General features: G+C 39.7%; 2 protein-coding genes across 3 annotated transcripts; one reads left to right on the forward strand and one right to left on the reverse strand.

Moving 5' to 3' along the window:
• si:ch1073-335m2.2 (msx2-interacting protein) lies at positions 1 to 19455 on the forward strand. Of its 2 annotated transcripts, XM_014006378.1 has the most exons (15): positions 1 to 307; positions 1425 to 1739; positions 4331 to 4807; positions 4931 to 5085; positions 6111 to 6311; positions 6468 to 6619; positions 6709 to 6834; positions 8045 to 8158; positions 8267 to 8380; positions 8465 to 8565; positions 9636 to 17004; positions 17250 to 17318; positions 17429 to 17623; positions 17715 to 17873; positions 18435 to 19455. In XM_014006378.1, exons 1-15 carry the CDS (start codon positions 225 to 227, stop codon positions 18564 to 18566), a joined length of 9762 nt encoding a protein of 3253 aa, XP_013861832.1. In that variant the 5' UTR covers positions 1 to 224; the 3' UTR covers positions 18567 to 19455. The 2 variants fall into 2 exon arrangements, with proteins under 2 accessions (XP_013861832.1, XP_013861833.1); XM_014006379.1 differs by lacking the exons at positions 1 to 307; positions 1425 to 1739 and adding an exon at positions 3264 to 3341.
• prkar2ab (protein kinase, cAMP-dependent, regulatory, type II, alpha, B) lies at positions 18706 to 27833 on the reverse strand. Its single transcript, XM_014006380.1, has 10 exons — positions 26800 to 27833; positions 26661 to 26696; positions 23275 to 23414; positions 22870 to 22976; positions 22632 to 22785; positions 22455 to 22556; positions 22297 to 22371; positions 22164 to 22229; positions 21946 to 22084; positions 18706 to 20201 (listed from the first exon to the last, which is right to left on the reverse strand). The coding sequence occupies exons 1-10, from the start codon at positions 27056 to 27058 to the stop codon at positions 20077 to 20079; spliced, it is 1203 nt and encodes a 400-aa protein (XP_013861834.1). The 5' UTR covers positions 27059 to 27833; the 3' UTR covers positions 18706 to 20076.
• Positions 27834 to 27989: the final 156 nt, after the last annotated feature.

Raw genomic sequence — 27989 nt, forward strand, 5'->3', positions numbered from 1 at the left:
CATCTCGCGTACCCGAAACCACCYGGAGCGAGCCTCACCCGCGTTTACGCGCTCGGATCGAACGCCGTAGCTAAAAGCTAAACTGCGAACAGCAGCAGGCTATCAGGCCCAGATCGTTCACGGAATCAACCCGTCGGTCATTTTGTTCAGGCGGACCTCCGACCGGCAGGGATTAGAAAACGTGCCAGATCATATGTGTTTGAACGGGGACAGAAAATCGCAAGATGGTTCGGGAAACCAGACACCTCTGGGTGGGAAATTTACCCGAACACGTTCGCGAGGAGAAGATTGTGGAGCACTTCAAACGGTAGGTTACGCAAGAGAGAACCTATGTTTGCGAAGCCGCGCGCGCTGGCTGCAGTACGAGGGCGAGCCTGCTGTCACTGCTAACTCTGCTAACATTAGCATTTTTTAAGTTTCACCAACCGGGGGGGATTCACCGTGCTGTGCATGCGCTCATTTACAGCGAATCGTTACATGTCAAAGAAAAACCCACGAAACTGTAAAACCTTAACGCGAACGCAGATGATTTATTTCCCTCCGCTAACTTTTCCCACCGTCAGTGAGTATGTAGTTAGCTGGGTTTGCTAGCTACCGAGCTACCACCCAGCCAACCATTTTGTGGGAAGTCGACAGGTTTTTCGTGATCTGTACAAGCCAGCGTCAACACAGAGCAAAATCATCAGCTAACTTCAGTTGAATTGGTCATAAGAAACATTTTGACATTTAATGCATATGATCGACATTGTGTATAAATATATTGAAAACCGAAAAACAAAATCCAACTCTAAACTCTTTCGTGACCAAATTTATCATGTTGTTGAGGTACTTTAGTTGCTATTAACTGCAGCTAAGATACTGAAATATTATTAACAATTGTTCTTTTTAGTTGCAAACCAGTTGTTGTTTTTCTAATAAATCCAAGACCGGGGTAAAATGAATGTTTGACGCTGTTATTTATTTATTTTTTATACCTTTTTCTGTCTAATAGAGGGGCCATTTGAATCGTTAACAATCCATATAAAAGACCAAACATTGCAGTGTGTGTGTGTGTGTGTGTGTGTGTGTGTGTGTGTGTGTATCCACGTTCCATCAGATGTGCTTTATTTTAAGTATTTAATAGTGCTTTGAGTTTGGTATAAGCACAGTTTTGCATCTAAGAAGGGTAATTTGATGTCAGTACAGCACCAAGTTGGTGCACGGAACTTTGTGTGGAAACCTTCTAATATTTGAAAAGCACACACACACCACCAAGCACACTTTCTATAATAGTTGCTTACAATTCAGTCTTGCTATGGTGGTCAGCATTTTCAYTATCTCATTGTTTCTTATCTAGAGTTCACAGACGTCTGCACACAAAGGAGTATGTGCTCAGAGTGTTATCTGTGTTTATCCTCATTATTCTCATTGTGATTCTCTCCTAGGTATGGCCGTGTGGAGAGTGTTAAAGTTCTGCGAAAGCGAGGGTCAGAAGGGGGTGTTGCAGCCTTTGTGGATTTTGTGGACATCAAAAGTGCACAGAAGGCTCATAATGCTGTCAACAAGATGGGAGACAGAGACCTTCGGACTGACTACAATGAGCCTGGGTCAGTCCCTAATGCTGTGCGGGGCCTCGAAGACAGCTCCCCTTCGAGCAGTCGAGACGTTACAGGATTTTCTAGGGGAACAGTTGGTCCAGTGTTTGGCCCACCTGTATCCCTGCACACTCGGGAGGGACGTTATGAACGGAGAATAGATGGGTAAGTGGACACGGTGCCCTTCTCTAAAGTCCAGGGCATTCTAGGTACCACATAAGTGTAAAGCCTAAAACACATAATGGGGTTATCCACCAGGGATTGATACCTCAAAAGGGTTACACAGAGGTAATTTAGGGATTGCTCCACTCTTCATCTTACGTGACGCCTTTCCCATGGAATTTATGTAAATTAACAACACTATCATTTGCTAACTGCATTTCGAGGTTTATACATCTGATTTGGATATTACATTTGTAAGGAATATCCCGGTGAGTTGTGGATTTATCGTGTGGGAAACTACTTTTGAAGAGCTCTGGTGGATATATATTTTTTTTATTCAGCGTGGAATCTAACCTGAATTTTTGTTTGGAATCGCTTGAAGGTGGAAGTAAATCCATTTTAAAACGGATGTACTTTGTCTCAGAGGAATTTATGCACATCACTTAGTCACTTTTTGTTCCGGTATAGTGAGCGCTGATTGTTGGACATCTACGGATTCCTCTCATTCTGGATTTTAAGTTTTGACCAATTAGATGGAAGGTGATTAAATTGTTGCACATCCCAAGAAAGAATGATTTGGCGCATATGCTCCAACATGTTATTTTAGAACTAAGGTAACTGTTTATTATCGATTCTTTATCCCAAATATGGAATTTAAAGACGACTTTGCTAGAACATCTGCTATCCAGACGACTAACTTCCAAAGTTTGTGGAACTACTATTGTTTTGGAGTTGATGACCATGAAGACGTGAAGAATGCCTTAAAGGGTTGCAACCACCTGGATTTATGCATTACTACGCTTTACGCTGGATGTAGTGATGTGAATCCTACTGTGGATAAACGCAGCTTTCGTTTATTTGGATTACTGAGGTGTGGATGTATCTGCGTGAGTGAGGAGAAGAGGTTTCCAGCTGCATCAGACTAAACAAAGGAGTATTTTCTTCGAATACCCTGATGAAATACTGCAAAGTTAAGAAGATTTTGAGGAAACACCATGTTGGAGTTACACAATGTCAAGAGTCCATGGGGATTTAATGTGACATACCTGGGTCTTCCAGCCTGTGTGAAGTTATATCATCAGATGTTAACCAGTGGAATACTTTTTCTTAAACCTATTTTTCCAACATAAGGCTCAATTTTTGGGACGTATTACTTCCTCATACCACTGAGACAGATGTGTTTGGATGTATTTTTAATGCAGGCCTCTGTAATCTGACTTGGAATATACTGAAAACTTCAGTTCATCCTTTTGTTTTTTGTTCATGTACTTTTCTCCAAGCTGCTCTGGGATTTATCAGGAACTAATTTCTAAAGTTGTTTTTTAATTTTTTTTCTTTATTTTTTGTTATTTATTTTTATTTTTTGCATTTTTATTCATTTGAAGGAATGTAAGTAGCTAAACGTCAAACCATGGATTACACCTCGATACTGGCGTGATTCTCAGTATGTGAAGATGTCGTGAAAGAGGAGCACAGTTTTTTTTTAATTAAATCAGTTGATTTTTTTTAACGTTTTTTTTAATCCCTGGTTTCTTCAATTGGGCTCACACATTCTGACCACCTAGATTTTATTCGGATTAGTTTCTTTAACTTCTTTTCTAAAAGGTTGGTATTGCTCTGGCCTATGCATTTATTTATTTTTCTCAGCTTTTCTAGTGTTTGTGTAATAGTAGCTATATTGGTGCTAGAGATGACAAATATCAACTTTTAAATTTAACACCTGTGGTTAATTTTTGTCCTCAATAATTTATGAAAGTTGTTTTTCCAAGAACTACATAAGTTCTACAAAGTAATATTTTACATTATTCTGAACTGCATGCATCACATTTTAATTGATTGTATTTTGACATTCATCAAAGAAAAACAGAATTATGAGAAAAGTTTCATTATATTTGTCATGTCTGCACCAGTTCATGAGCAGGGAAGTTTGAAATTAATTAAATAAGCTGAGGAATGCTTAGTGCTTTTGTTTTTCTGTTAGTGTAAAAGGTTGTGATGACTGCAAAAGTCTTACAACAGCCTTTTCTCCTGTGACAGTTTGAGTTTATGCTGTAAAGGAAAAGAAAATTTGTGAACTAGTTTTGTTCCTCAAAAATGTACATTTTAAATGTATTTTGAACTTTTAGTAGATTTGTCTGTCTTTAATTTAGTTTTTAATTACAGTGGAATCCATGTAGAAATATGAAAACAGTGCCAGTAAATGAAGGATTGCTTGTCATTGTTTGATAGATTATTCTTTTTAATTGTGTAATTACGGCATACTGCTTGAGTTTTCGAATTGAACAGGAGGGACATCCAAGCAAAACTTGTATTTTCTCATTTTAATCTTAAACAGTTTAGCARATGCTTTGAAGGCCACTGTTAGTGTTATAATTTTAAAAACTGCTAAGAGATGATGGATTCTGCTGAAATAGATTTGACTTAAGAACTGCAGACAGTGCAACATGTAGTCGGATTAAGTCACAGAATTTGAAATTGCATCTGGCAGTTCTTGTTACATCTTTGCTGATTTTTTTTTTATATCTGAGTAATGAAGTTTTAAATGATCTAACCTTTTGTTTGTAAAATGTGTCTACCATGTTTTTAATTTACAGTAGTTCAGAAAGCCGTGAACGTGCGTATGACCACAGCCCTTATGGACACCATGACCGCAGTGGGACGTTTGACAGACAGCGTCACTACAATGCCGATTATTACCGCGACCGCTCTGTGTTCGCAACTGCTGGCCCAGGAAGCAGTGCCATTGGAGGAAGCTTTGAGGCATCAGATCCACATTTTGACTCTAGAATACGAGATCCGTTTACTCTTACTAACTCAACACGACGTGACCTGTACAGAGATGACAGAGGGCGACGTGCCGATCGAAACTATCATAACAGACGAAGCAGATCATCTCATTCCTCGCAGTCGAGGCAGCCGTCGCCTCAACGGACCACAGGGCAGACCTCCAAAACACCTCATTCCCCCAAAAGAACACCCTTATCTCCTGGGAGAGGCCCGAGATCGCGATCTCACAGCAGATCTTCGAGCTCTGACTCTATCAGCAGCACCAGCAGCACAGGCAGCGGCAGGTATGACGTGTTTTGTGTGTTTTCTAAARGAGCATTCGTAGAAAATGTATTGTGTTAACAAAAGACTGACCGATGCCTGATTTGTTTTGTGTGTGTGCTCTTGTTTTTATTTTTCCTCAACAGCGACTCAAACAGCAGCTCAAGTGATGGTTCTCGGGCGCGCTCCATTCAGTCCTCAGCTGCGAACGCTCCTCATCAGTCCTCCATGATCCTAGATTGTGAAGAGCCACGTCGAAGCTTTGGAATTAAAGTGCAAAACCTACCAGTGCGCTCCACAGGTTAGGTTTTATTTTTGACATCTTCTCAGAAAGTTCAGTTCACTTCTGATAATACATAAACCAGGGCTATTCAMCTGGCGGCCCGCGGGCCACATCCGGCCCACAAGTGACCAAAGTTTGGCCCGCCAATTGGTTCACTCATCTCCTAAGCCCAAACCCACAGTTTTCTACTTTAATTACTCTTAAGTTATTTTAGTTAGACATGTTTTGTGTCTACAGAAACATCACAATCTTGGCTACAAGCTAGTAAAAACCATTTCTATGAACATCCAAGACAGTTAAAACTACAAGCAGTTGAAGATAAAACTACCAAAGTGAAAATAAAATTGTTTTAAAAATTTGGCAAGTCAGAGATGTCAAAATATTTTGTGGTAAATAAGAGGCATAATGTTTCTTTTTTTGTTTTATCATCATTACATTTATTAAATAGGGTTCTGTATATTTGCATGATTAAATACAGCAAAATAAACTATTTCAAAGGTAACAGATCTTTGTAATACTTGGTTTATTTACATAACAACTTTAATTGCTGGATGTTCGGCCCCTGAGCTGTTGGTCTGCATTAACTGTGGCCCCTGGAGCAATTTAGTTGAATAGCCCTGACATAAACGGTTCAAAAAATTGATATTAAGGGTGACCGTGAAAACATTTTTGTTTGTGTACAAAAAAATATTGTACTCAAGTAAAGTAAACTATTGTTTTCAACTCTATTTTATTTCATGATTGTTTTAAAAAGTCTAGTGTAAACTAATACGTAGCTTCCTGTTGTTCATTTGTTGCCCTTAAGGCCCCAATAAAACTTTAATTAATATTTTATGATAAAAGAAACAATTTTATACAAAAAACAAATTGTCTTTGTAGTTTAGTTAAATCACTTGATTATATTTCTACACTTTTTAAAATGTTTTTCAGCGTTCACAAAAGTAAATTAAATTGTCTTGAATCATTCATTTTTATTTAGAAATTATGTTTTTGTTACGATTGCATAATTTATTTGAATGACACCTCTCTCTCTTTCTCTGCAGACACAAGTTTAAAAGATGGCCTCTTCCATGAATTCAAGAAGTATGGAAAAGTGACCTCGGTGCAGATCCACGGAGCGTCAGAGGACCGTTATGGTTTGGTGTTCTTCAGACAGCTAGAAGACCAGGAGAAAGCCCTCGGTGTTTCCAAAGGAAAGCTGTTTTTTGGCATGGTTATTGAGGTCACTGCCTTCAACGGACCTGGTAAATATCGACAGACCAGTTTTGCTCTTTTTGTTCTGGTAGCAGGTTTTTTCCCCTACTTGAATAAAATTTTAGAAGTTAGTAGGTGGCGGTGAAGTTGATTTTCCTGAATTTTACTTGCATGTCAGGAATATTAAGTTCAGTTTTTTCCCTCAGAAACAGAGTCTGAAAATGAGTACAGGCCTCTGGACGGACGGGTTGATGAGTTCCACCCAAAGGCTACGAGGACGCTTTTTATAGGAAACCTTGAGAAGAGCACAACTTATCAGCAACTCCTTGACATCTTTCAGCGGTTTGGAGAAATTGTTGTAAGTTTCAACAGAGCTCTGTTTTGTAGAGGTAAAATTACTCACTTTACAGTGAATATATTCTGTAATTGTTGTCTTTTCTCCTCAAGGACATTGACATCAAGAAAGTGAGTGGAATTGCCCTGTATGCCTTTGTTCAGTATGCAGATATTACCAGTGTTTGCAAGGCTATAAAGAAAATGGATGGAGAATATTTGGGAAACAACAGGCTAAAGGTAATGTTTGTTTATTTAATATAAACAGTAATTTCTAGGGCTGCAACTAATGATTGTTTTAATAATCGATTAATCTGTTGATTATTTTTTCGATTAATCGGCCAAATCATTAAAACACTTAATTACATGAATATGAGTAGATATAAATTAAGTTAACTCCTTAAGGATGCAAGTTATTGATAATGAATTAATCTGAAGTTGATTTATCATATAAATTGATTAACAATTAATTAATAAGCAGCCATTTTTATAAAAAAACGGAGTTTTCTCTTGAATCAAGAGGGTCTTCCCATAAAATGAAGGATTTTTTTATAAACTACTGAATTAAAAAAACAGAAGCACATAATGCATATTTTAACTATTTTGCCAGCTGTGTTAAATACTAACTGAAAAAAATGTGTATTTCTCCTACATGAAACACAACAGAAATTTAATAGGTTGCTGAATGAGGAAAATAGATTAAAATAATAAAATATGATTTTTAGATGTAAAACTATTATTAATTTATTATAATTAGAATTTATTTACATTTAACATTTATTTTTTCTCTTATTCTTTACTTTTTGTTTCATTCRTGTTGGTTCTGTTTGACTAAAACATTGTTTGACCCTAGGGCTGCCACAAACGATTATTTTTATAATCGATTAATCACAGATTATTTTTTTCGATTAGTCGACTAATCAGATCATACGTTAATTGAATATAAAACATAAAGCTTATTGTGCCAGAATGCAGCTACTATTATATAACCATGGTTAGATTTTAGCTATATGCTAACTAAAAATAATTGCTGTGGAAGGCAAGTTCTGCTCTGCAGATATTACACAGGTTTCTCTTCCATTTTCTTAAAATGATCCCACACTTTTCAGCTCCGTTGCTGGGTAGCCATGATACCAGAGCCTGTCTGTATAATGTCTTGTGACGTCCACGGCCTACCCCAGTTACCACTACTGTGCATGTGTGTCAAGGACAGAAAGGCAGGTGTGGCAGTGGAAGGTGTCAAAGCAGTTTGGAGAGAATAACAAAGTAAAGAACAACAACAAAAAAAAAAGATTAATCGATTATTAAATWAGTCATCGATTATTTTAATAATCGATTAGTCGTCGATTAATAGTTACAGCCCTAATAATTTCTTATTTGTTTATCATGTCAATCAAATGTACAGTGTTTTGTGTATAGAATATTCACGTTGCTCTTTTTATCCATGAAGCTTGGTTTTGGGAAGAGTATGCCCTCAGCATGTATTTGGCTTGATGGTTTAACCCCCAACATCACGGAACAATACATCACACGGCAATTCTTGCGCTTTGGACATGTAGTTAAGGTACACTATCCCATTTTCTCTTGTTTATAATATTCAAGTCTTTATTTTAATGTCTTTCTTTTAAAACTGCAATAGAACTTTTTAAAAAAWTTTTGTACTTGTTCCTAGGTTGTGTTTGATCGACTAAAAGGGACGGCCCTCGTCTTGTACAACAACACAGATTTTGCTCAGGCAGCCGTTAGGGAGACCAAAGGCTGGAAAGTCGGTGGTAATAAAATAAAGGTAAAACATAAATAAAAGTTAAGAAATTTTATAATTTGTGATTTTGTGCTAAATTATTATGTTTTAATATGTTTTCTTAAACAGGTGGATTTTGCAAGCCAAGAAAGTCAGGTGGCATTCTACCGCTCCATGCAGGACTCTGGTCAGGACATCAGAGACTTCTATGAAATTCCACCTGAACGACGGTAAATTGAGATAATTAAATGTATACTGTTGTTTCAATTTATTGCCCACCACTTAAAGGGGACATATCATGCAAAATCTACATTTCTAGACGCTAAATTAATTTTGTTGTGTACTTGGAGTCTCTAGGAGTGCAAAAAGGTTGAACTTYGTCTCTCCCGGTGCTTCGTAGATATCTTTATATTCTGTTTGGGTCATTTTTCCCCCCACAGTTTTTTCTATGATCTGTACTTGCCAACTACAATTTTGTTGTTGCCATTCTTCTCCGGCTCTGGGTCAGACTCTGGCTCCAACATGTAAGGTGCTGCTATATAGCCATAGATCCTATCAAGCTAGAATTGACCGCTCTGGAAGTTGGAGGGTGGTGTGGTGTGAAGCGCTGCATTTGGATTTAAAGAGACAGTCTCAAAACGAGTTGATCTGAGACACACTTCAGAAAAGGGGTGGGAAAAGAACATGTTAAAGTTACAAAAAGGAGGAATTCAGACCAAAGCATTGCAGTTCCATCTTTTTTTAGACTCTAACTGAAGGAGTTAAATGTGAAAAAGAGGATTTCAAAGCATGATGCATCTCCTTTAATGGTGATGGGGTGATGATGTTTTTGTGTGTGCGTGCATTTTTCTCCTGTTGGCAACATCCAGAGATTTTATTTAAACTCTCAGAGAGTAACATTTTTTTTAACAAGGAACAATTTTGATGATCGTCTACAACTGATTGGCAGTTCAAGATGGCCATCCACTAACCTTGGCTATTACTCAGTAAATGTTACAAATATTCAGCTTAAATTTGGTTGTGGTAGTAGCTGGATGCCCTCCCCAACAACTCAAAGCACCAACACATTTTTGAAAGATCTTCAAATGAGGTTTTGCATAATGTAAATTACAAATTTTGACCAGAATAACTATAAAGTGGTGGGTTGTATGCATTCCTGCAAGAATTGCTAGGTTATTAATTATCTTCTGTTTATAATCCATGTATTTTTCAGTTATTAATTCAATATTTGTGATGTGGTAAACTGAATTTATAGATATCCTGAATTTTTACTCAGATTTCTCTCTTATTTTCTTTTCAGAGAGGATCGCAGACCTCCCTATCATGAATTTACTGCAGAAAGAGCTTACTACGAGAACATACGAACCCCTGGACTTTACCCAGAGGAGGCACGAAGAGACTATGCTGCACGCAGCAGAGAGCGCTTTCCTGAACTGGAACATTATCAGGGGGATCACTTTGACCCACGTTATCACGAAGACCCAAGAGAATACAGGGACTACAGAGACCCCTTTGAACAAGACATCCGAAAATACACATATATACAGAGAGAACGAGAGAGAGAAAGGGAGCGTTTTGAAGCCGATCGTAGCAGGTGGAGCCCATCTCATCCCAGGCGTGCGATCACTCCCACAGTATCAACGTCCCCATCTGAGCGAGCTCCTCGAGACGCTGAACGGCGAGTTTACAGCCAGTCTTCTGAAAGAAGTGGTAGCGTGAGCTCATTGTCACCTCCACACTTTGACAAATCTGAAAAGACCCTGCAAGAACATACATCAAAAAGTGAGAAGAGTACTCAACCAGAATGTGTGGCTGGAACTGAAAAAACCAAACGTCCAAAACGAAAGGATAAAGCTGACAAAGATAAGGCTGACAAGGGCAAATCAAGGAAATCGAAGGGCCAGTCCCCATCTAATCCTCTACCAGAAGCAGAGCTTGAAGCTGGTTTTGATGGAGTGTCTGGAAAAGGAAGGGGATCAGACCAAGATGCTCCTGAAAGACAGAAATGTAAGGTTGAAAGTGACATTCTATCTGGAAACCAGCTGACAGATGCTCATCAAGACTCTGTTAAAAATGAAAGATCCGAAATGAGTAAATGTGATAATTCGGAGCTTGATGGAAAGGCTCGACCCAAAAAACATTCAAAGTCCGACATCGGAAGTGATGGGAAAGATTCGTCAGTAGATTTAGAACGCCTTGCTGCAAGAAAAAGGCGATTTGCTGATACTGGTGGAAAGCCCGTGCCGGTAAAGAAAAGCAGGAACGAGGAAGACGAAGATCTGTCTTCTGAACTTGGTGCCAGTTTCGCTTATTTGAAAGAACAAGATGTTGACAAACAGAAAGATTCACAACGGAGAGATGCACGACTCAAATCTGATAAAGGTGGCAATCAAAAAGATGGTCAAGAGGACATTAAAGTGCAACGGGAGAAAGCTGAAGGATCTTTAGAATCACTGGAGTCAAAACGACATCCAGGAAGTTCTTCATCAAGAAGGGCCTCACAGGAGGGGAATTCAGATCAAAGCAGTGTAAGAGAACAAGACCATGCTGCAATTAAACCTAATCAGAATGCTGAAACGAATAAAATCACCAAGAACAAGGAAGATCATGTTGATATTGACCTGTCTCAGAGTTACCGTAAGCAGATGGAACAGAATAGACGCTTAAACCTGCAGAAGCAGCAGCGCGAGTTTGACAAAAATGAAAAAACAGAAAGTACCCAGAGAAATGAAGCTGAAGACTTGGAACATCGCAGTCTTGTGCATGAAGTTGGTAAACCACCTGAGGATGTCACAGACACTTTTCCATCTCACAAACCCAAAAAATCAGATCAGTTTGACACAGAGTCTGGAATAAAGAGAGAGCGTGTCTACAGAAGACAAAGCAAAGATCCCGAGTGGACCAGTGTGCCTTCTCCAGGACACCAGCTCTTTTCTCAGCATGTAGATGAAGGGTATATAGATCCTTCTCAAAAAGAATTGGGTCGAAATGATGAGAAAGTTCACCCAGAGCTTGAGCTGTTTGTCAAAAGAACACACAGCACACAGGTGAATAAGCCGATCACTCCGGTAAATAGTGTTGAAGAAGAGCAGCATAAGAGATGGGAGAGCAGAGGTAAACAAGACTTTTTACCTAACATGAGCTTTTCAAGAGGTCTGAGTAAAAACATTCCCAATCGCAAGCATTTGGAGTATGGCATGTGGCATGACCTGGAGCCCGGGGAAGTACGATCAGACTCTGAAGAAGACCGAGAAGTCAAATCCCACTCTCCCATGCCCTCCACATCTATTCCTCTTTCTGAAAGGCCTAGACCTGATAGGTTTTCAGATCCCAAGCTTGCACACCTTGAAAGAAACAAATTCTACTCTATTGCTTTTGATCAGACCATCACTCCGGATACAAAGGCTCTGCTAGAACGAGCAAAATCTCTCTCTTCTTCTCGAGAAGACAACTGGTCGTTTTTAGATTACAATCCCCACTTTGCAAATTTTTGCAACACGAAAGATACAGAGAAAGTAGAATCAACACCAAGACCTACGCCCCCTTGGTACAAGAGAAAGATCAGAAGTGGATCCGAAGACAAACTTGATGACAGGAAAGAAGAGCCTAAACCGGAGGAGCACGAACGCAGGGAACTCTTTGCCTCACGCTTTCTCCACAGCGCTGTGTTTGAGCTGGACTCCAGACGACTTCAGCTCCTTGAACGCAAACATAAAGAACTTGAGCATATGCTAAATCAACAAGCTAGTCAGCAAGGGACAGATGGTGAACTTGAAACTGGGCCAGTTGTTCTTTTCCACAGTCGATATTTGGAGTTCACTCAACTACAACAACAGAAGAACAAAACTCAGCAGGTGCAGGAGGACAAAGGGGACACCACAAACACAGATAAAAAGAAAGAGAAGACACCTGATTCAGAACAACAAACTGTGCAGTCTCCCAGCACAGCAGAATCTGTAACAGAGACAGAAATTACACCCATTACTCCAGCTGAAGAAGTGATTCCTGAACAAAAACCTTTGCTTGTTACTGGCCCCACATATGTAAACAAGGATATGCCTCCAAACAAGGATATGCCTCCAAACAAGGATATMCCTCCAAACAAGGATATTCCTCCAAACAAGGATATTCCTCCAAACAAGGATATGCCTCCAAACAAGGATATGCCTCCAAACAAGGATATTCCTCCAAACAAGGATATGCCTCCAAACAAGGATATGCCTCCACCAGATGAGAAATCTGTGACACAAAATCCAGCCCCTGAAGTGTGTCCACCTGTTGCTTTAATAAAAGATGAAATAAAGGAGAAAATAAAACAAAGTGAAGTTGAACCCATAAACCGTTCACCAACGGAGATGTTCGTAAAATCAGAACCTGCATCTACAGCAGTCTCTGAGCCCAACTATTCATTTTTTAGACCTAAACTTTCTCCAACTCTAGAAAAACCTGACACTCCTGAGGATGTGAAACCTCCAGTTAAAGAAGAAACCTGTCACCCTGAACCTAATGAAGAGTTGGTCTTCAAGTCAGAACCAGAGCTTGATCCTGAGACAACTCAGCCAGAACCAGAGGTGCCTGTAGCTAGTAGTCCAGTACATCCTAGTTTTGTAGAAGAGATGGATGTAACAAAGAAAGAAACCTATCCTAGCTGTGAAATCGCTGTTGAGCCTGAAGAAGAAAAGAACGTTCAGGTTAATACAGACCATATACCTGTTACAAATGACACAAATGAAGAGACGATCCCCTCTCAGAAAGAGAATAAAGTAAAAGAAATTAAAAGTAAAAAGAGCAAACAGTCTCCTGCTCACGTTGCTCAAGTACCTGCAACGCCGGCCACAGTTTCTGAAAAACAGGCGACACGCAAGAGTGAGCGCATCGATAAAGAGAAGCTAAAACGAGGCTCCTCTCCAAGAGCTGAACCAAAGTTTTCAAGCAAGTCTCCTATTCATGGATCAGAACATGACGTTTTCGAGTCAAGCATACCGTTAGGAAGAGCGAGACGAGAGAGAAGGAACGTTAAATCTGTTTATGCCACCCCAGTTGAAGATGATGCATCAGCTCAGCCTCGAAAAGACATTATGGAGTCACCACGCTCTGGACGAAAGCGAGTTACGGAGAAAGATGTAGTGCAGCAAAGCACCGAACAAGAAACTCCTGCTCCAGCCCCTGCAGCAAAACGGGGCCGTCCTCCTAAGAACCGCAAACTAGTAGAAGAGAGTTCAACTGCTAAGGCAGAAAAAATTAAATTGGACAACAAAGACACAGATTCAAATGAATCAGAAAGTGGTGAACGGATTCAAAAAGGTCCTAAAGGAAAAACAATTCCTCAAGTCACAAAAAGTTCATTAAATCCATTGATCTCTGCTTCAGGATCTGTGTCGACAAGAAAAGCTGACAAAACTGAGATAGCTGATGAGACACAAGAAATCCCATTTACTGATCCACATTCTTTGGTAGATTCATCAAGTTTGAGCAAAGAGTCATCTGTGAAAAATGACAACTCAATGAAAGATGAAAAAATTGAACTGGGCAAAGATGTTCTACATGAAAAAGTTGGTGAGGAAACATCAAATGGGAAAGGCACAAATTGTCTGGTTGATGAGAAACCTACCTCAGATAAAGAAAGCATGTCGAGAGAGAGAATGAAGCCAAGCAGGACTCCAAAGTCTCCTGTGCTCAAGAACCTCAAAATCAGACTGAATGTCACGGAGGTCAAAGATCTTCTTCAACTGGGTGATGAAGAACTTGGGAACCAAGAAGAGACATCAAAAAAGATGAAACCTGGTGATCTGAATGATGCTGTTTCAAAGAACACAAATACCAACAAAGGATGTCCCGATGAAGAAAAAGATTCAAAGGAGCTTGAAACCACAAAGAGCTTGATCTCACAGGAGCGAGAACTGGAGCAGGCGGTAGAAAACATTGCCAAACTTACTGATCCAACTTTTTCAGCAGAACCACCCACTTCACCTGTTCTTCCCGCAGTCACAAAAAGTGACACAGAAGAAGAAAAACCTTCTAATCCCGCCAGTGAGACAGAACTGATGGCTGCCATTGACTCAATAACTGCTGAAGAAGCCAGCGTATCTCTTCCCCTAGCACCTCCGATACAAACCGATGTATGCCCAGAACCTGAGGTTCAGGACCTAATTCATCCTGTCAAGGTGAAAGGGCAAACAAATACTTGTGCTAAACAAGAGGAACCTGCCTTCCCCAACACACCAAAAAAGGGCAACAAGGGAAGACCAAGAACACCTAAACGCTCTAAAGCTGCAAAGCAAGTGAAAAAAGATCCAAAAGAAGAACAGCCGCTAAGTGAGGAACTGACAATMCCTTTACCTTCAGATGCAAAGGTTGTGTCTGAGACACCTCCAGCAGCAGCTGCTGCTGCTGTTATTACCTCCACTACTTGGAAGCCAGAACCTGAGTTTCCAGCTGCTTCAGAGTCAGTGCCATCTTTGGAAGAGCAGAAACAACCCCTGAAATCTTTGTACCCTCAGGCTAAGAGTCCAGTATTTCCAAAGCCTCAGCAGTTGCCTCCTGACAGCATTTCCCCTGCTCTGGCCTCAAACAAATCAAACATCAGACCCATTCAAACAAATAGAGCCGCTCTTTCTCCACCTGACTGGCGCCAGCAAGCTAAAGATACGGGTGTGTCTTCTCCACACGTCACGTCATTGGCGAACAAAGAAAGCCAACCAACATCCTCGGACTCAGAGAAAATGAGTATCGATCACGGCACAAGACAGATTGTGATGAAAACTAAACCTGGTTCCCTCCAGGGTAATCTTTCTGGTTCTAGTAATCTGCCCAACCTTCGAGATCCGAACCTATCTGAAAGCAGTACTCCACACACAGCTGTTGTTCCAAACAAGTCCCCACACCCCGACAGCAGAATCCCAACTCATTCAGCACCGCCAGTTCGACCTCCAGTGTCATTGACATCATCTGAGACAAAGTCTGTGATCTCTGTTATTGCATCGACTGGAACCTCTGTCATCAGTCGTGTTTGCAACCCTCCTGAACCTGAGGAAAAGGTCATCTTAAACATTGGAAACCCCTGTTTAGACATGGCTTTACCCAAAACAGCCTACAGACCAAGTAAAGATGAGACTGGATCATACCATGGGCCGTCTGACGAAGGGACAAGCGCTCCACGTTTTATTGTTGAGAGCCCTGCTCTTACCGGGTCTTGCTCTGGTCTTCGAGTAAATACGTCTGAAGGAGTGGTAGTATTGAGCCACTCAGGCCAGAAAACAGAGGGACCCCAGAGGATTAGTGCCAAGATTAGTCAAATCCCACAAGCAACAGCAGGTGACATGGAATCTCAGCAGTTAGTGTCCATGCCTCAGATTAAACAGGACATGTATGGTCATTCTCAATCAGGACATCAGAAGGGACCTTCATCACAGACAGATTACGGGCATTCTGCTAAGCCACAGTCAGCTCTGTCGATTAAACATGAAAGCAGTAGTTTGGAAAAGATGGAATCTGCTTACCAGCCTCAAGGAGTGGTGAAGCGCCTCACGCAGGGTAACCAGCAAGTAATAAGTTATCATCAAGACTACATGCCATTAAAGCATCCGAAGAAGAACGATGGTGTTGATTCACTTAGTACAGATGGAGCAAAATCAACTTGGACCTCCACTATAAGTCCTGCAATAAGCCCCCATTTACCCTCTCCACCTGGAAACCACGTAGGTTTTGTTACGTCAGCTGGTGACAGAACTGCTTCGCATCTAGGCACGATCAAACCTGAACCACGGTCTCCACGCAAGTCTGGACATCCACACTCTCCATTCACTAAGGTGTCCTCGCCCATAGGTTCCTCCTCACCCAAAGGCATCCCTGTGATGTTATCCTCCGGCCACCCTGCCATGCAACAGTATATTACTAGCGTGCATCACCCAGAGCAGTCGGTTATTATGCCACCACACAGCGTGCCTGGAGGTTTAGGACGGATGTCTCCTCACTGTGTTTCCCAGTCGATTCCAGTCGGTCATCTAGTTCAAGGAGATGTTCGAGTCAACACTCCACCTTTATCTGTGATGAACTACGGGATGCACAGTGACACGCTCGCCTGGTCTGGTCCTCTGCAGCCTCGGTCTTCCCCACCCCAGCCTGCCGGCAGAGACAAGGTTCTCAAAGTTAACCCTGGTTCTTTAAGGAGTCATGAGGGTGAACAGGAGGATTCCAGGCACTTGCACCAAACTGGAAGACCACCTGCCTCGATGTCATCTGATCCTCGTGGGCCTCTGAGGAGTAGTGTTCCAATGGAAACCTACATGGTTCAGCGAGACATGCGTGTGCTCGTGCACCATCAGGGGGAGCGGCTGAACCCAGACCCTCACCCCGGACACATTCAAGAAACTCTAAACCCGTCTCTGTCTCCCAGAGCACACATTTTGCCTAAAGGTGTCTCAGAGAAAGATATAGCAAAGTCACTAGAAGCAAAGAGGCCACACTCTCCTCTTCCGAAGGATGGGATGATGGGGGTCCGGCAAGCTGGTCCAGCTATGGCGTCTCCTCAGAGAGTTCAGCTAATGCCACCAGGACCAGGTGGGTCGTACTCAGAATACTCGGCGATGTACTCAAACCGGATCCATTCTAAAATACCAGAGACACCTGTTGGACATATCCAGCCACCACTGACTGTCACACAATCTATGGTGAGTAACCTGCAGTTACAAGTTTATCATAAATACAACCTGCTTTTCTTAAAATCACKTTTTTATAAAGCTTATTATTTTAAAAACATTGGCTATTCTATTTGTAGAAAGTAACACTCACATAAACACTAGATTGCATTTTCTTCTGTCAAAACCTTGAGCCAGTAGTTATACTGTACTGGCTGTTGTGTGTAAACAAATGTGTACATGCTGGTGAAACTCCAAACATTTTCTTGACTCTGTAGGGTGCAGACCTTCAGACAAAACCAGATGGCAAGATGACGCAGCCTGTTAATATGGTGCAGTTGCTTACGGTGAGACAGAACCCATCATAACAGTTTAACTGTGTTCAGACTTGTTGCTCTGAACAAGCGCTGTCTTTGTCTGACACAGCTGTRTCTTTTTCTCTTTTGGTTTGATACAGAAATACCCTATTGTGTGGCAAGGCCTTCTGGCACTGAAGAATGACACAGCTGCAGTCCAGTTGCATTTCGTCTGTGGGAACAAAGCTCTGGCTCATAGGTCGCTGCCTCTGCAGGAAGGAGGTGCTCTACTTCGGATCGTCCAGAGAATGAGACTAGAGGCTTCACAGCTGGAGAGTGTAGCCAGAAGAATGACAGTATGTCTTGGTCCTATAAAGTAGTTTTCTGTTCAATTAGATTCAGTGGGAGTGTAGATAATCCATTTGTTTATTTTATTTTTTTCTTCAGGGGGACAGTGATTATTGTCTCCTCCTCGCGTTGCCTTGTGGACGAGATCAAGACGATGTTATAAACCAAACTCAAGCGCTGAAGGCTGCATTTATCAGCTACTTGCAGAAGAAGTTGGCAGCTGGTATCATCAATATCCCCAACCCAGGTTCCAATCAGGTGAGACATGACTCCTTTGTAAAGAAAATGTATTTAAAAATGTGTTTTGTTTTTTTTTTGGTTGGTGTTTTAGCTAAGCTGAATTTTGTAACACTTGTGTGACAAAAGGCTTCATTAACTTTGTGTAATTCATAGGTGTAGATAATACACACAAATAACTAAAAACATAGAGCTAGTAAAAGTAACAGTGCACATGGAGATGATAGCGATAAAATATCTTGTTAAACTTGTACAATAAAGTGATCAAACACGAACACTTTTTAATAAACACAGTGCTAGAAAACAGGTTTTGTATTTTCACATTCATTTATTAAATATGGTGGACAAGCCAAAGAAGTCATTGCTTCATACTTAATTTTTTTCTGTGATTTCATTATTAACCTTTTATTAAAATTTAAAAGCGTTAAAAGTTCTAATATTTGTATTAGTTTGGTTTTAACATTAACCCTCTGAACAGAACTGTGAATTTAAAAAGCATGAATTGATGAGGAAACAGTGAAACTTAGCTCTTTTTTTTACTTCTGGTTTCCTGCAGCTGATGTTGAAATTTTTTTCTTCCAGCCCGCCTATGTGCTTCAGATTTTCCCACCCTGCGAGTTTTCAGAGAGTCACCTGTCGCAGCTCGCCCCCGACCTTCTAAACAGGATCTCCAGCATCTCACCACACCTGATGATTGTCATCACCTCTGTGTAAATGCCACCGCCGGGACCCTTCAGTGGATCCTCTCACCCACCAGCCTCAGGAAAACAGAGGAATATATTTTTTTTCCTGGATATAATTGGGAATGTATAGGATCTATCCTATGAACTTTTTTTTTTTTTTTGCAACAGCCTTTTTTTTTTTTTTGCTCGTCACTCCTGTCTGGTATATTTGTCCTTCTCCAAAGAACTCAGGGATGGAACAAACCAGAATGAGTCTTACTTGACCATTTCTCTGCTGTATTTCTATTTATTGAAGTTTTATTCTGGTATTCGGAGATTCTCTGAAGAAAAAAAAACAAGATTCTAAAACAAGAATTGGTGACATTTCTGGGTGGCCTGTTTTTTCATTTTTTTTAAATTGTCATTTTCATTTCTTCACAGGAGAATCATAGAAGCCATTGCACTTCAGTGGCTGAGAAGACATTTGCATTTCAGCCTGTATTTTTAAATAATTATGTACAGACTTTCTCACTCGGGTTTTCATCAAAGGAGGGAGAATCAACTTGTAAATCTATGGACACCCTGTTGAGGACCACGTTCATTTAACAGCTCCTTCAACTCCACCAGCTCTGCTCGGTTTGGGACACTGCTGAAGCGAGCCGGTAACGAGCCTCAGTACGACGGTGAGGGGAGTTTGAGTACTTTGTAAATATTTTAAATATTTAAACCTCAATGGAACTTGGACTGTTTGACAGCGACTTTAACTCTGGGACTCACCAGAACGCAGAGTGTCAGGAGAGAACTTTAGATGGAACATTAATTTTTTTTTTGTGGGGGGGGGGGTGTAAATAATTGTAACACAAGAAGGTTGGCAGACTTGATGTGGCGTCTGCTGATAGCACTTCATATTTTGTAACAAATAAAACTAAAGAAAACCTGAAGATTTAATACAATCCTTTATTTTTTTCTACCTTTTTAAAATATCATTTACAGTAACTTAAAGACTGAAGGAATATGGAGGTTATGTTTTGACAGAATTAAAAAAGGGACACTTTTTTATTTTTAGGATCCTAGTGGCCTATTACTATTTACACAAAAAACATTTAACCCAGATTCTCATTTTAAGTAGTTCAGAAAATGCCTTAATGACYACTCATTTTGTTTTATTTGGGTCTAAATTACTGAATGTTGAGTGTAAGATAAATATAGGCAAAAAGTTATAAAGCAAATTTATGAGTCTTTTCTACTGAAAAACCACAGGAAGTCTTAAAATAGATGGTTTTTAGCCCCTTTAAAATTTAAAGCACAACATAAAACATAAATCAGTAAAATAAAGTAAAACCTTGCCTCATGTCTTCAGTGTTCTACTTTAACTGGTTAATGAGCTCAGACGAACTGCTGAACAAATGTGAATTTTATTTTGGAACAAATCTCTGTTTGCAAGAATCTCTGGGGATTATTCGGGTTGTATGCTACACAGAACTGTAATGTCTTGTAAATCAGCATGGCAGGGCTAAAGGTGGGACATGCACTGATTTAAAGTGTTCCTTTAGTGTTGGACTCTAGTGTTTCAAATCATCACTGGAGCCAAACAGCACCACCAGCTGGTCCTGGTACTGGGAGATGTTCCTCTTCATGATGTCCATGCAGGGTCCCAGCAGGCGCTCAAAAGCCTGGATGTCGATTACTAAAACCAAAAAAAAAAAAAGTTTAAATTCTGTTTAACCACAGACTCCATTAATTCAAGAGAAAAATGCCTAAAAACAGTTTTTAACTGTAGATCTGAATGGATCAGTTACGTCTCAAGCTGGAGGAGATAACTCCCTCAGCTCATCCTGGAGGTGTGTAAGTGTTCATTCTCAACACATATTGTTGCTCAGTTTGTGCAACAAAGATACAAGCCAACCCTCAACGTCCGGGTGAGTAGATCTGTGCTCCACTCTGACCTTGATGAAACATTGATTTGTAGCAACATGATGTGGGTTTTCACTCCCGCTCACTGTTGGATAAACATCAGTTTGCATTTTTAAATATGAGGAAAGAGAATTAGCTATAAGTCAAGTGATGAAGCAAACTACTTTTATTTCTGGGAAAACCAACGAAATGCCTTAAATGGTTCCCTGAAATGCTTTTCAAAACAAGTTACGTCATTCTAAAATGAGGAAAATTAAAAGCTATTTGCAGCCTTAAGTGTTTCAGAGCGATCCAATATGTCTAAAGAAATAAAGTTTACCACTTTCTGAAAGAGTGTCAGCAAATCACTTCTTCCTCTACATTGTAAATTTATATAAAACATTTTTAGACCTTATGTAAGAGGAAAATTAAAAGGTTTCAGATGAACCTGAGTTCACAGGGTGTAAAAGCTGGAAACAAATATTGACTGACTGTCAGCACCAGGCAGCTCTATTAACAGCCATAATGCTGAAACCAACTCACCCTATTTATCACATTTAATGATTGTTGGCAAAATATCACAAATTACAGGAGAAAGTTTGATGAAACCTCAATCTTTGGAGTCAACAGGTTTAAAGATGGCCTCCACTTAAAAAAAAAAAACACAAACATTGATATGCAATAGCACATTTTATGTTGCTGCCAACACTTAAGTTTGTACCAGAAGCTTGCCATGTAATCTCGTTTTCTCAGACAGATTTTTTTTATTATTTATAAGCCATAATTGTCAAAATTACAAAAAAGAAAAGCTTGAAATGTTTCACTCTGTTTAACAAATCTATAATATTCATTTCCCTTTCTGAACTGACAAAAAAAAAGGTAACTTATTCGTGATATTCTAATTTTTTTAGATGCACCTTTACAATGGAGGCTCTGAGTAGAGTCTGTTTTTCAGGGTTCCTACAGCCTAAGGCAAGTTAAATTTAAGACCTTTTCAGACCTCTTTAATGCCACTTGAAATAAAATTTAAGACCAACTTCATAAAACACAAATATCTAAATATGTTCTGACCTGTAATTTAATTGTGCTCTGTACAAAGACAAAYGTCTAATCTAATCTATTTTACCCAAGTGTTTATTGTAACACAAAACTAGCTGCGAGAGACATTCAGTAAATTATTAAAAATAAATAAATCTTACTAATTTTTTTTATTTGAGYCGAATTACAATCCTACTTATGTGTTAACATTTTTAAGACCTCTGAAAGACTGATTTGAGACATTTTAAGGCTAATTAAGGCCTTTTTATTGGATTGATGAATTCATCGCTTTCAAGACTAAGGATCCTTGGGAACCCTGTTTAAATTATATTTTTTTAAATAATAAAAATCAAATCAAATAATTCACAGTTTGTTTTAGTTTTGGACCATCTTTGAATAGTTTTGTTCATTTTAGATTTTAGTGCATTGTTTCTTCTCAGTATGATTCATCCTTCAGTGGTAGCGGAGCAGTAAGTGTGTCAGAAACACTCCCAACATACCCAAACATTTGGTGTTCCCCACAGCGTAGACTGACGCCGCTCGAGGTTTGTTTGTGACCAGGGCCAGCTCTCCGAAGTACTGACCTCTGCTGCACCGAGCCACCTCCACCTCAGTGTTCTCCTGCTGACCTGCCTTTGTCTGCAACACACACACACACACCACTATCACTACTGTTTGCTCGTTAAATCAGACAAGCTGAAGGTTTGACTGTATTTACTTTGGTTCTGATCATTATCTTCACCTCCCCTGATTCCACAATGTAGAAGCAYTCAGCCTTCTCCCCCTGCAGCAGCAGAAACATTTTATTATTTCATTTAAATGTTAAATTAAGCAAAGCAGCAACTCTGTACCTGGGTTATTATCCGCTCTCCATCACTATAAGTTCGAGCTCCCAAAACGTCCACGATCTTCATCCTCTCAGAGAGCTGAAGTGAAGCAGGGATGACGCATGAAATCACACATCTTTGTGTTCAGTGTTTTGTCAAAAAAAAAAAAAAAAATCACAAACCTCCAAGCACTTCAGCAGTGGGACACACTCTATAAAGGCCTCGTACATCCTCCTCTTCTTCGCGTTGTTTTTCACGATCAGTCTGTGGAACGTGGCTCGATCCTGACAAAGCAAACAGAGGATGTTTCAGGTTTTGTTGGGAGTTCAGAAGGCCGCAGGCTTCCCTGCCAGACTCACCAAACCCCACAGGGCGCCCTCTTCTGTCGCCACGATGGTGGCAGCTCGAGGCGTGTTGTACATGAGGGCCAGCTCGCCGAAACTCCCCTTGTTGTTGTACTTCCCCACACACACGCGCTTGCCGTCCTTCTCCACGAAAATATCGTACACCCCTCTGAAAGACCACGGCGGTCAGTTTCATGTCTCGCTTACATCGTTTAAATGTCTTAAATAAAACCAAATAATAAAGTTTACTCACCGGTCTATGACGTAGAAATTATCCCCGTCGTCTCCTTGATCTATGATGTGATCCTGAGGTTTGACCTGCACCTCGAACATGGCATCCAGAACCTCAGAGAATTGCTCCTGGAGGAAATAAGTCAAGCAATCGCACCCCCCCACCCAAAAAAAAACATACACATGAATTAAAGAAGGAACAAATCAGATGTTATGATTAGTAAACCATTAACTCATTAATGAACACAAGACGTTTTGATTTAGATGCAGCAAATCAGACCCCAAACCATAATCCTACCACCATCGTGCTTCAGATATGAGACGAGGCCCTTCTTTAGATTTCTTCTTCTTCTGTCACACTGTCAGTCTCTACAGGTCACCTCATAGTGACTATCCTCCTGTTAAAGAGTCATTTAATCAGTTGTACCTTCTCCAGGGTTTTGAACAGCAGGATGTCTTTGCACGCCTCTTGAAGCCGTTGACGTTGCTCYTCTGTTTTGGGATGAACAACTTGAGGCTCTGTGCTGTCGTCTGCATCATCGTCAGGGTTATACGCCTCCGCGCACACTAACGCAGGACAGACAAAATACTGTAGTATTCCACATTCACGAACCAGACTGGTAGCAATACATAAAACAGACTGGTCTGCATTAGGGAACATAAATGATACTTATACAGTAAGATACATGGGATGGATGGATGGATGGATGGGATTTATTTATTTACAGTATTTATTTGATCAGGCATGGGCAATCCTGGTCCTCGAGGGCCGCAGCCCTACATGTTTTACTTGTTTCTCTGCTCCAACACACCTGATATGAATGAATAGATGTTTATCAGGCTTCTGCAGTACAGAGGACCAAAACTGACATAATTAGAAATAAAAGCAGAATTATATGAACCACTAAATACATACACTTAAAATGCACCAATTAAATTTAAAAAGGAGAACTTTATCTCCTGTTTTATATTTGAATATACTTTTTATATTTATTTTTCCAGGTTAGTTTCAATAAATTAGTCTATATATTTGAACACATAATTGAAATCTTACTGTTTTTAAAATATATATTAATTGTTATTCCTTTTACTTGTACATGCATTTGTGTGACTTAAATGTTTATACTTAATTATTTTAATATTTTTTTCCAACAAGTCTTTGTTGCATGCTTATCTCATACGCTAGGGCGCCGCCCCACCACTAATTTTTTGTACACAAAAAAATTTAAAAATAAATAAAATAAAACGTTATAAATGTTTCGGAAAAAATATTGTATTTATGTTTTATGATAAGTAAAATAAATAATTGAGTTATTGATGTGTAAACTTCCATTTTACTCATGAGTTTTTTTTCGTGTTGGGTCACTTCTGGGTCACGAGCGGTTCGGCGCTCCAGAGTCCCACAGACAAGTCATTGTAAGATTTTGGACATGCGCAGTAAGTCCTAAATGCAAAAGTATAGGGTGGCCTGTGGCGCAGCTGACCTCCGAACACACACCGGTAGTGGGTGGGTCCACGCGGTGTCGATGACTCGACGTCATAAGGCTGCGGCCGGCAGGGCAATACGAGGCAGATTTTGGAGAAAAACAAATGAGAAATGAAGGAGAAAACAACACTGTAAGTCTCTTATCTAAACCTTTTCTAAGCAGAATATATGAGGAGAAACTTAAAGTGAAGTATTTTGGACTGAATAAGCTGGAAATAATAAAAATTGAGCAAGAACATGGTGTAGTTAGATTGTGTTGGTATTCCCTTTATTTTGAGCAGCATATAATATAAATAATGGTGAACACAACTTAATATAAAGATATTTTTTATGTTTCTATTTAGTTAGGTTTTTTTGTAAATTACTATTGTTTGAATTTATTTTTGAAAAGGGGCAGATATTAGAAGATATTTTCTTCTTTCTGCTGCCTTTCATTTTATTTTTTCTTCTGTTGTGCATAGTTTATTTTGTTTTTTAATAAAATGAGTACATTTTTAAAATAAAAATATAATTAATAGTTTACCTTAGAGGTGCAACAATTTGTTGCTATTAAAATAACATTAATTGTTCTCTATGTATTAATTATAAATTAGAAAGCTCACTTGTAGCCATCTCCACATTGAATTAAATTTGTGCATTGTTTTAGGTTTGTGACATCATCTTGAGACATTCATAAAARATCTGATCAGAGCTACACTGCTGCAGGCTGACAGGTTCCTGCAGGACAGTTCTCTGAAGCAGCACTGAAGATCACGGAGGCTCACCCAGTCTTGAACAGGACCAAGAAATCTGATCTAGTTCAGGAGCTGCAGTGGTGATGTGTCTCTGTCCCAGCTGCTCTTCATGGAGAACAATCTGCAGGACACCTTCAGAGACTGTGACTCTGCTGAAGATTCTCATCACATCTCCTCTGACCACAACTGAATCTGAGAGGAGCTTCAACACTGAAGACAATCCAGACTTTCCTCAGGTACAACATCACATCTCACTGCACTGACCATGCTCTATAAGAATCTGGTTAAAACATCTCTGACTTTAACCAGAGTCATGAAGAAATTTGCTTCTCAGTAACAGGAGCAAAATTTATGTACAGAAAATAAAACACTTCACGACATCGTAATGCTATTTTATTATTTTATTTTATTTGTTTAATAAATACAATGGCGTGATTCAACTAAGTACATGTTTGATTGCTTTTGGAGATGAGCCTATTTTGGATTTGTAGCCCCCCTGGAGAAAAATCCACCAGCCGCCACTGATGCTTGTGCTGCCTCAGTTTAGCGAAAGMTTTAAAGTTTAGTTTAAAACAAAGGCAAGGAGGAAAACATTACCTGTGCATTTCTTTTTAACTAAACTTTAAGCTAAACTGCAGCAGCACAAGCATGCAACACATGGAAATAAAAAGACTCGTTGGACAAAATTATAAAAAATACTTACATTTAAGTTTTCAAGAGACACAAATGCACGTACAAGTAAAAGGAAAAACTATGTAAAATATATATTAAAAACATTAAAATTTAAATTGTGTTAAAATATATAATTTATTGGAATTAAACTGGAAAATAAATATGATGGTCAATTAAATTATAAAACATGAAGTTAAGTTCTCCTTTTTAATTTATTTGGTGCATTTTAAATGTATTTATTTATTTATTTATTTAAAGGTTTATTTATCTATTTCTGCTTTTATTTCTAATTATGTCAGTTTCGGTCCTCCATACTGCAGAACTTGGAAGAGGTAGTTCAGTGACTGAATCAGGTGAGTTAGAGCAGGGAAAATGAAAAACATGTAGGGCTGTGGCCCTCAAGGACCATGTTTGCACCCCTGTATTAGATATACTGCCTTTTTATACAAAGTGTGTCAATCTCGTGTTTAAACCCTGTAAGCACCAGTTATGGATCAGGTACGTACCCTGTGAAGATCCTGTAAGTACCAAATACATTACCTTTTGTAACCCTGCCAGTACCAAGTACAAGGCCAGTATATAAACCTATCATGTACCAGGTATGGAACCCTACATGTACCAGGTATGGAACCCTACATGTACCAGGTATGTAACAATGCAAGTATTGGCTCAATCTCCTTTTAGTACTCTGCAAGTATTAGGTAACCGTATGTACCAGGTAACTCTGCAAGCACCAGATACATCTCCTTTTAGTACCCTGTAAGTCCCAGGTTTTTAAGTACCAGGTATGTAACTAAGCAAGTACTGAATGCATTTCCTTTTAGTACCCTGTAAATACCAGGTATAGAAGTATCTGGTATAAATACTGGTACGTATCGTATCAGGTAGTATTACAACCAGATTATTCTTTCAGTTACTGACCTGCAGTTCGGCGGTTGGGTCTTTTTCTTGTAATTTCTAAAAATAAAAATGAAAAACAAGAGGTCAGAGGTCAACCCATTTGAGAAGTTACCCTCCAGTTCTGCAGCTCATCTGAGGAAGATGATGTTCTTGTACTCACTGGGAGTCTCCCTCTCCTCCTCCTCTTCATCGTTTTCGTTGGACTTGTTCGGAGCCGTTTCAGGAGGGACAGGGACCTCCTTCCCTGCAGGGCTGGCGCCGGGGCTCAGGGCCTGCTGCTCGTTCTTTTGGTTCTCCAGAACCCGAGTGAAGTGCTGCACGGCAAACTCAGCCAAGTTAGGAGGCCTGTGACGAAGCACCTCCACCGTGTACCCCTGCAGCAGCTCCTTCAGGCCCGCTGGGATCTCAGCAGTACTCATCACTTCTGAAAACTTCCAGGATAATTTCCCAGAGAGAAGTTTGTGAAGCAGAAAACYTTGCAGCGCTGAGTGGAGCTCAGACTGATCCACCAGAGGACTGAATGACTCTCCTCTCCATCTCTGTGCTGCATTGATTGCTTTATTTAGCACAGTCTGTCGGAAAATATTGACCCGAACTGTTCACATCATGTGTAATTAAAYGCTGTCCACTGGATTAAAGCTCACAACTCCACGATTTAAAGAGAAAAAAAAAATCAACGTAGATCACTTTTAGACGTCTGGTGTTGCACAGTTTGAGTTAGAAATTAAAAATATACAAAAGACAAAACTAGATAGGTAAAATAATTTTATATCTACTTGTTTTGGGATATTTTCCACTGCAGATAAGTTTCTATTAAACAGAAAAGGTTGCTTTAATTGTAAAACTCCTTCATAACGTTCATATAGCTGTTCAAGAATTCGATTTCATTATAAACAAGATGCATTATTTTTGTTATTCGCCTTTAATCTCATTAACAGACATGAGGTTTTCTGTTTCAGGCAGCACATTGCAGCTACAGCATATCAGCTCATTTCATACATGCGGGTGAAAGTACCAGGGTAAAGCAGAAAATAAAAATATTTGGAATATGATTTTTCTGCCATTAAAATAAATTGTGAATTCTTCCTGAAAAGGCAGAGCAGTACAATGTCTTTCCAGAGCTCTGCAGGAAAGGAAAACACTAAACATGATGAAAACCTGCGAGCATCTGGTGTGAATTATTACATGTGGCAAACAAAGATGARGTGAATTAATACAAGAAACTGCAACAAAAACAAAGCAGTTTTTGTAGAAATACCGTGAATGAGACGAGGATGAGCTAAAAAAATTTTTGTTTATTTTTATTACAAGAAAAAGTAATTATCACATTAAATGAACCCTGATTTGAAT

The sequence above is a fragment of the Austrofundulus limnaeus genome, unplaced genomic scaffold, assembly GCF_001266775.1.
Source record: "Austrofundulus limnaeus strain Quisiro unplaced genomic scaffold, Austrofundulus_limnaeus-1.0 Scaffold35, whole genome shotgun sequence".
Lineage (NCBI taxonomy): Eukaryota > Metazoa > Chordata > Actinopteri > Cyprinodontiformes > Rivulidae > Austrofundulus > Austrofundulus limnaeus.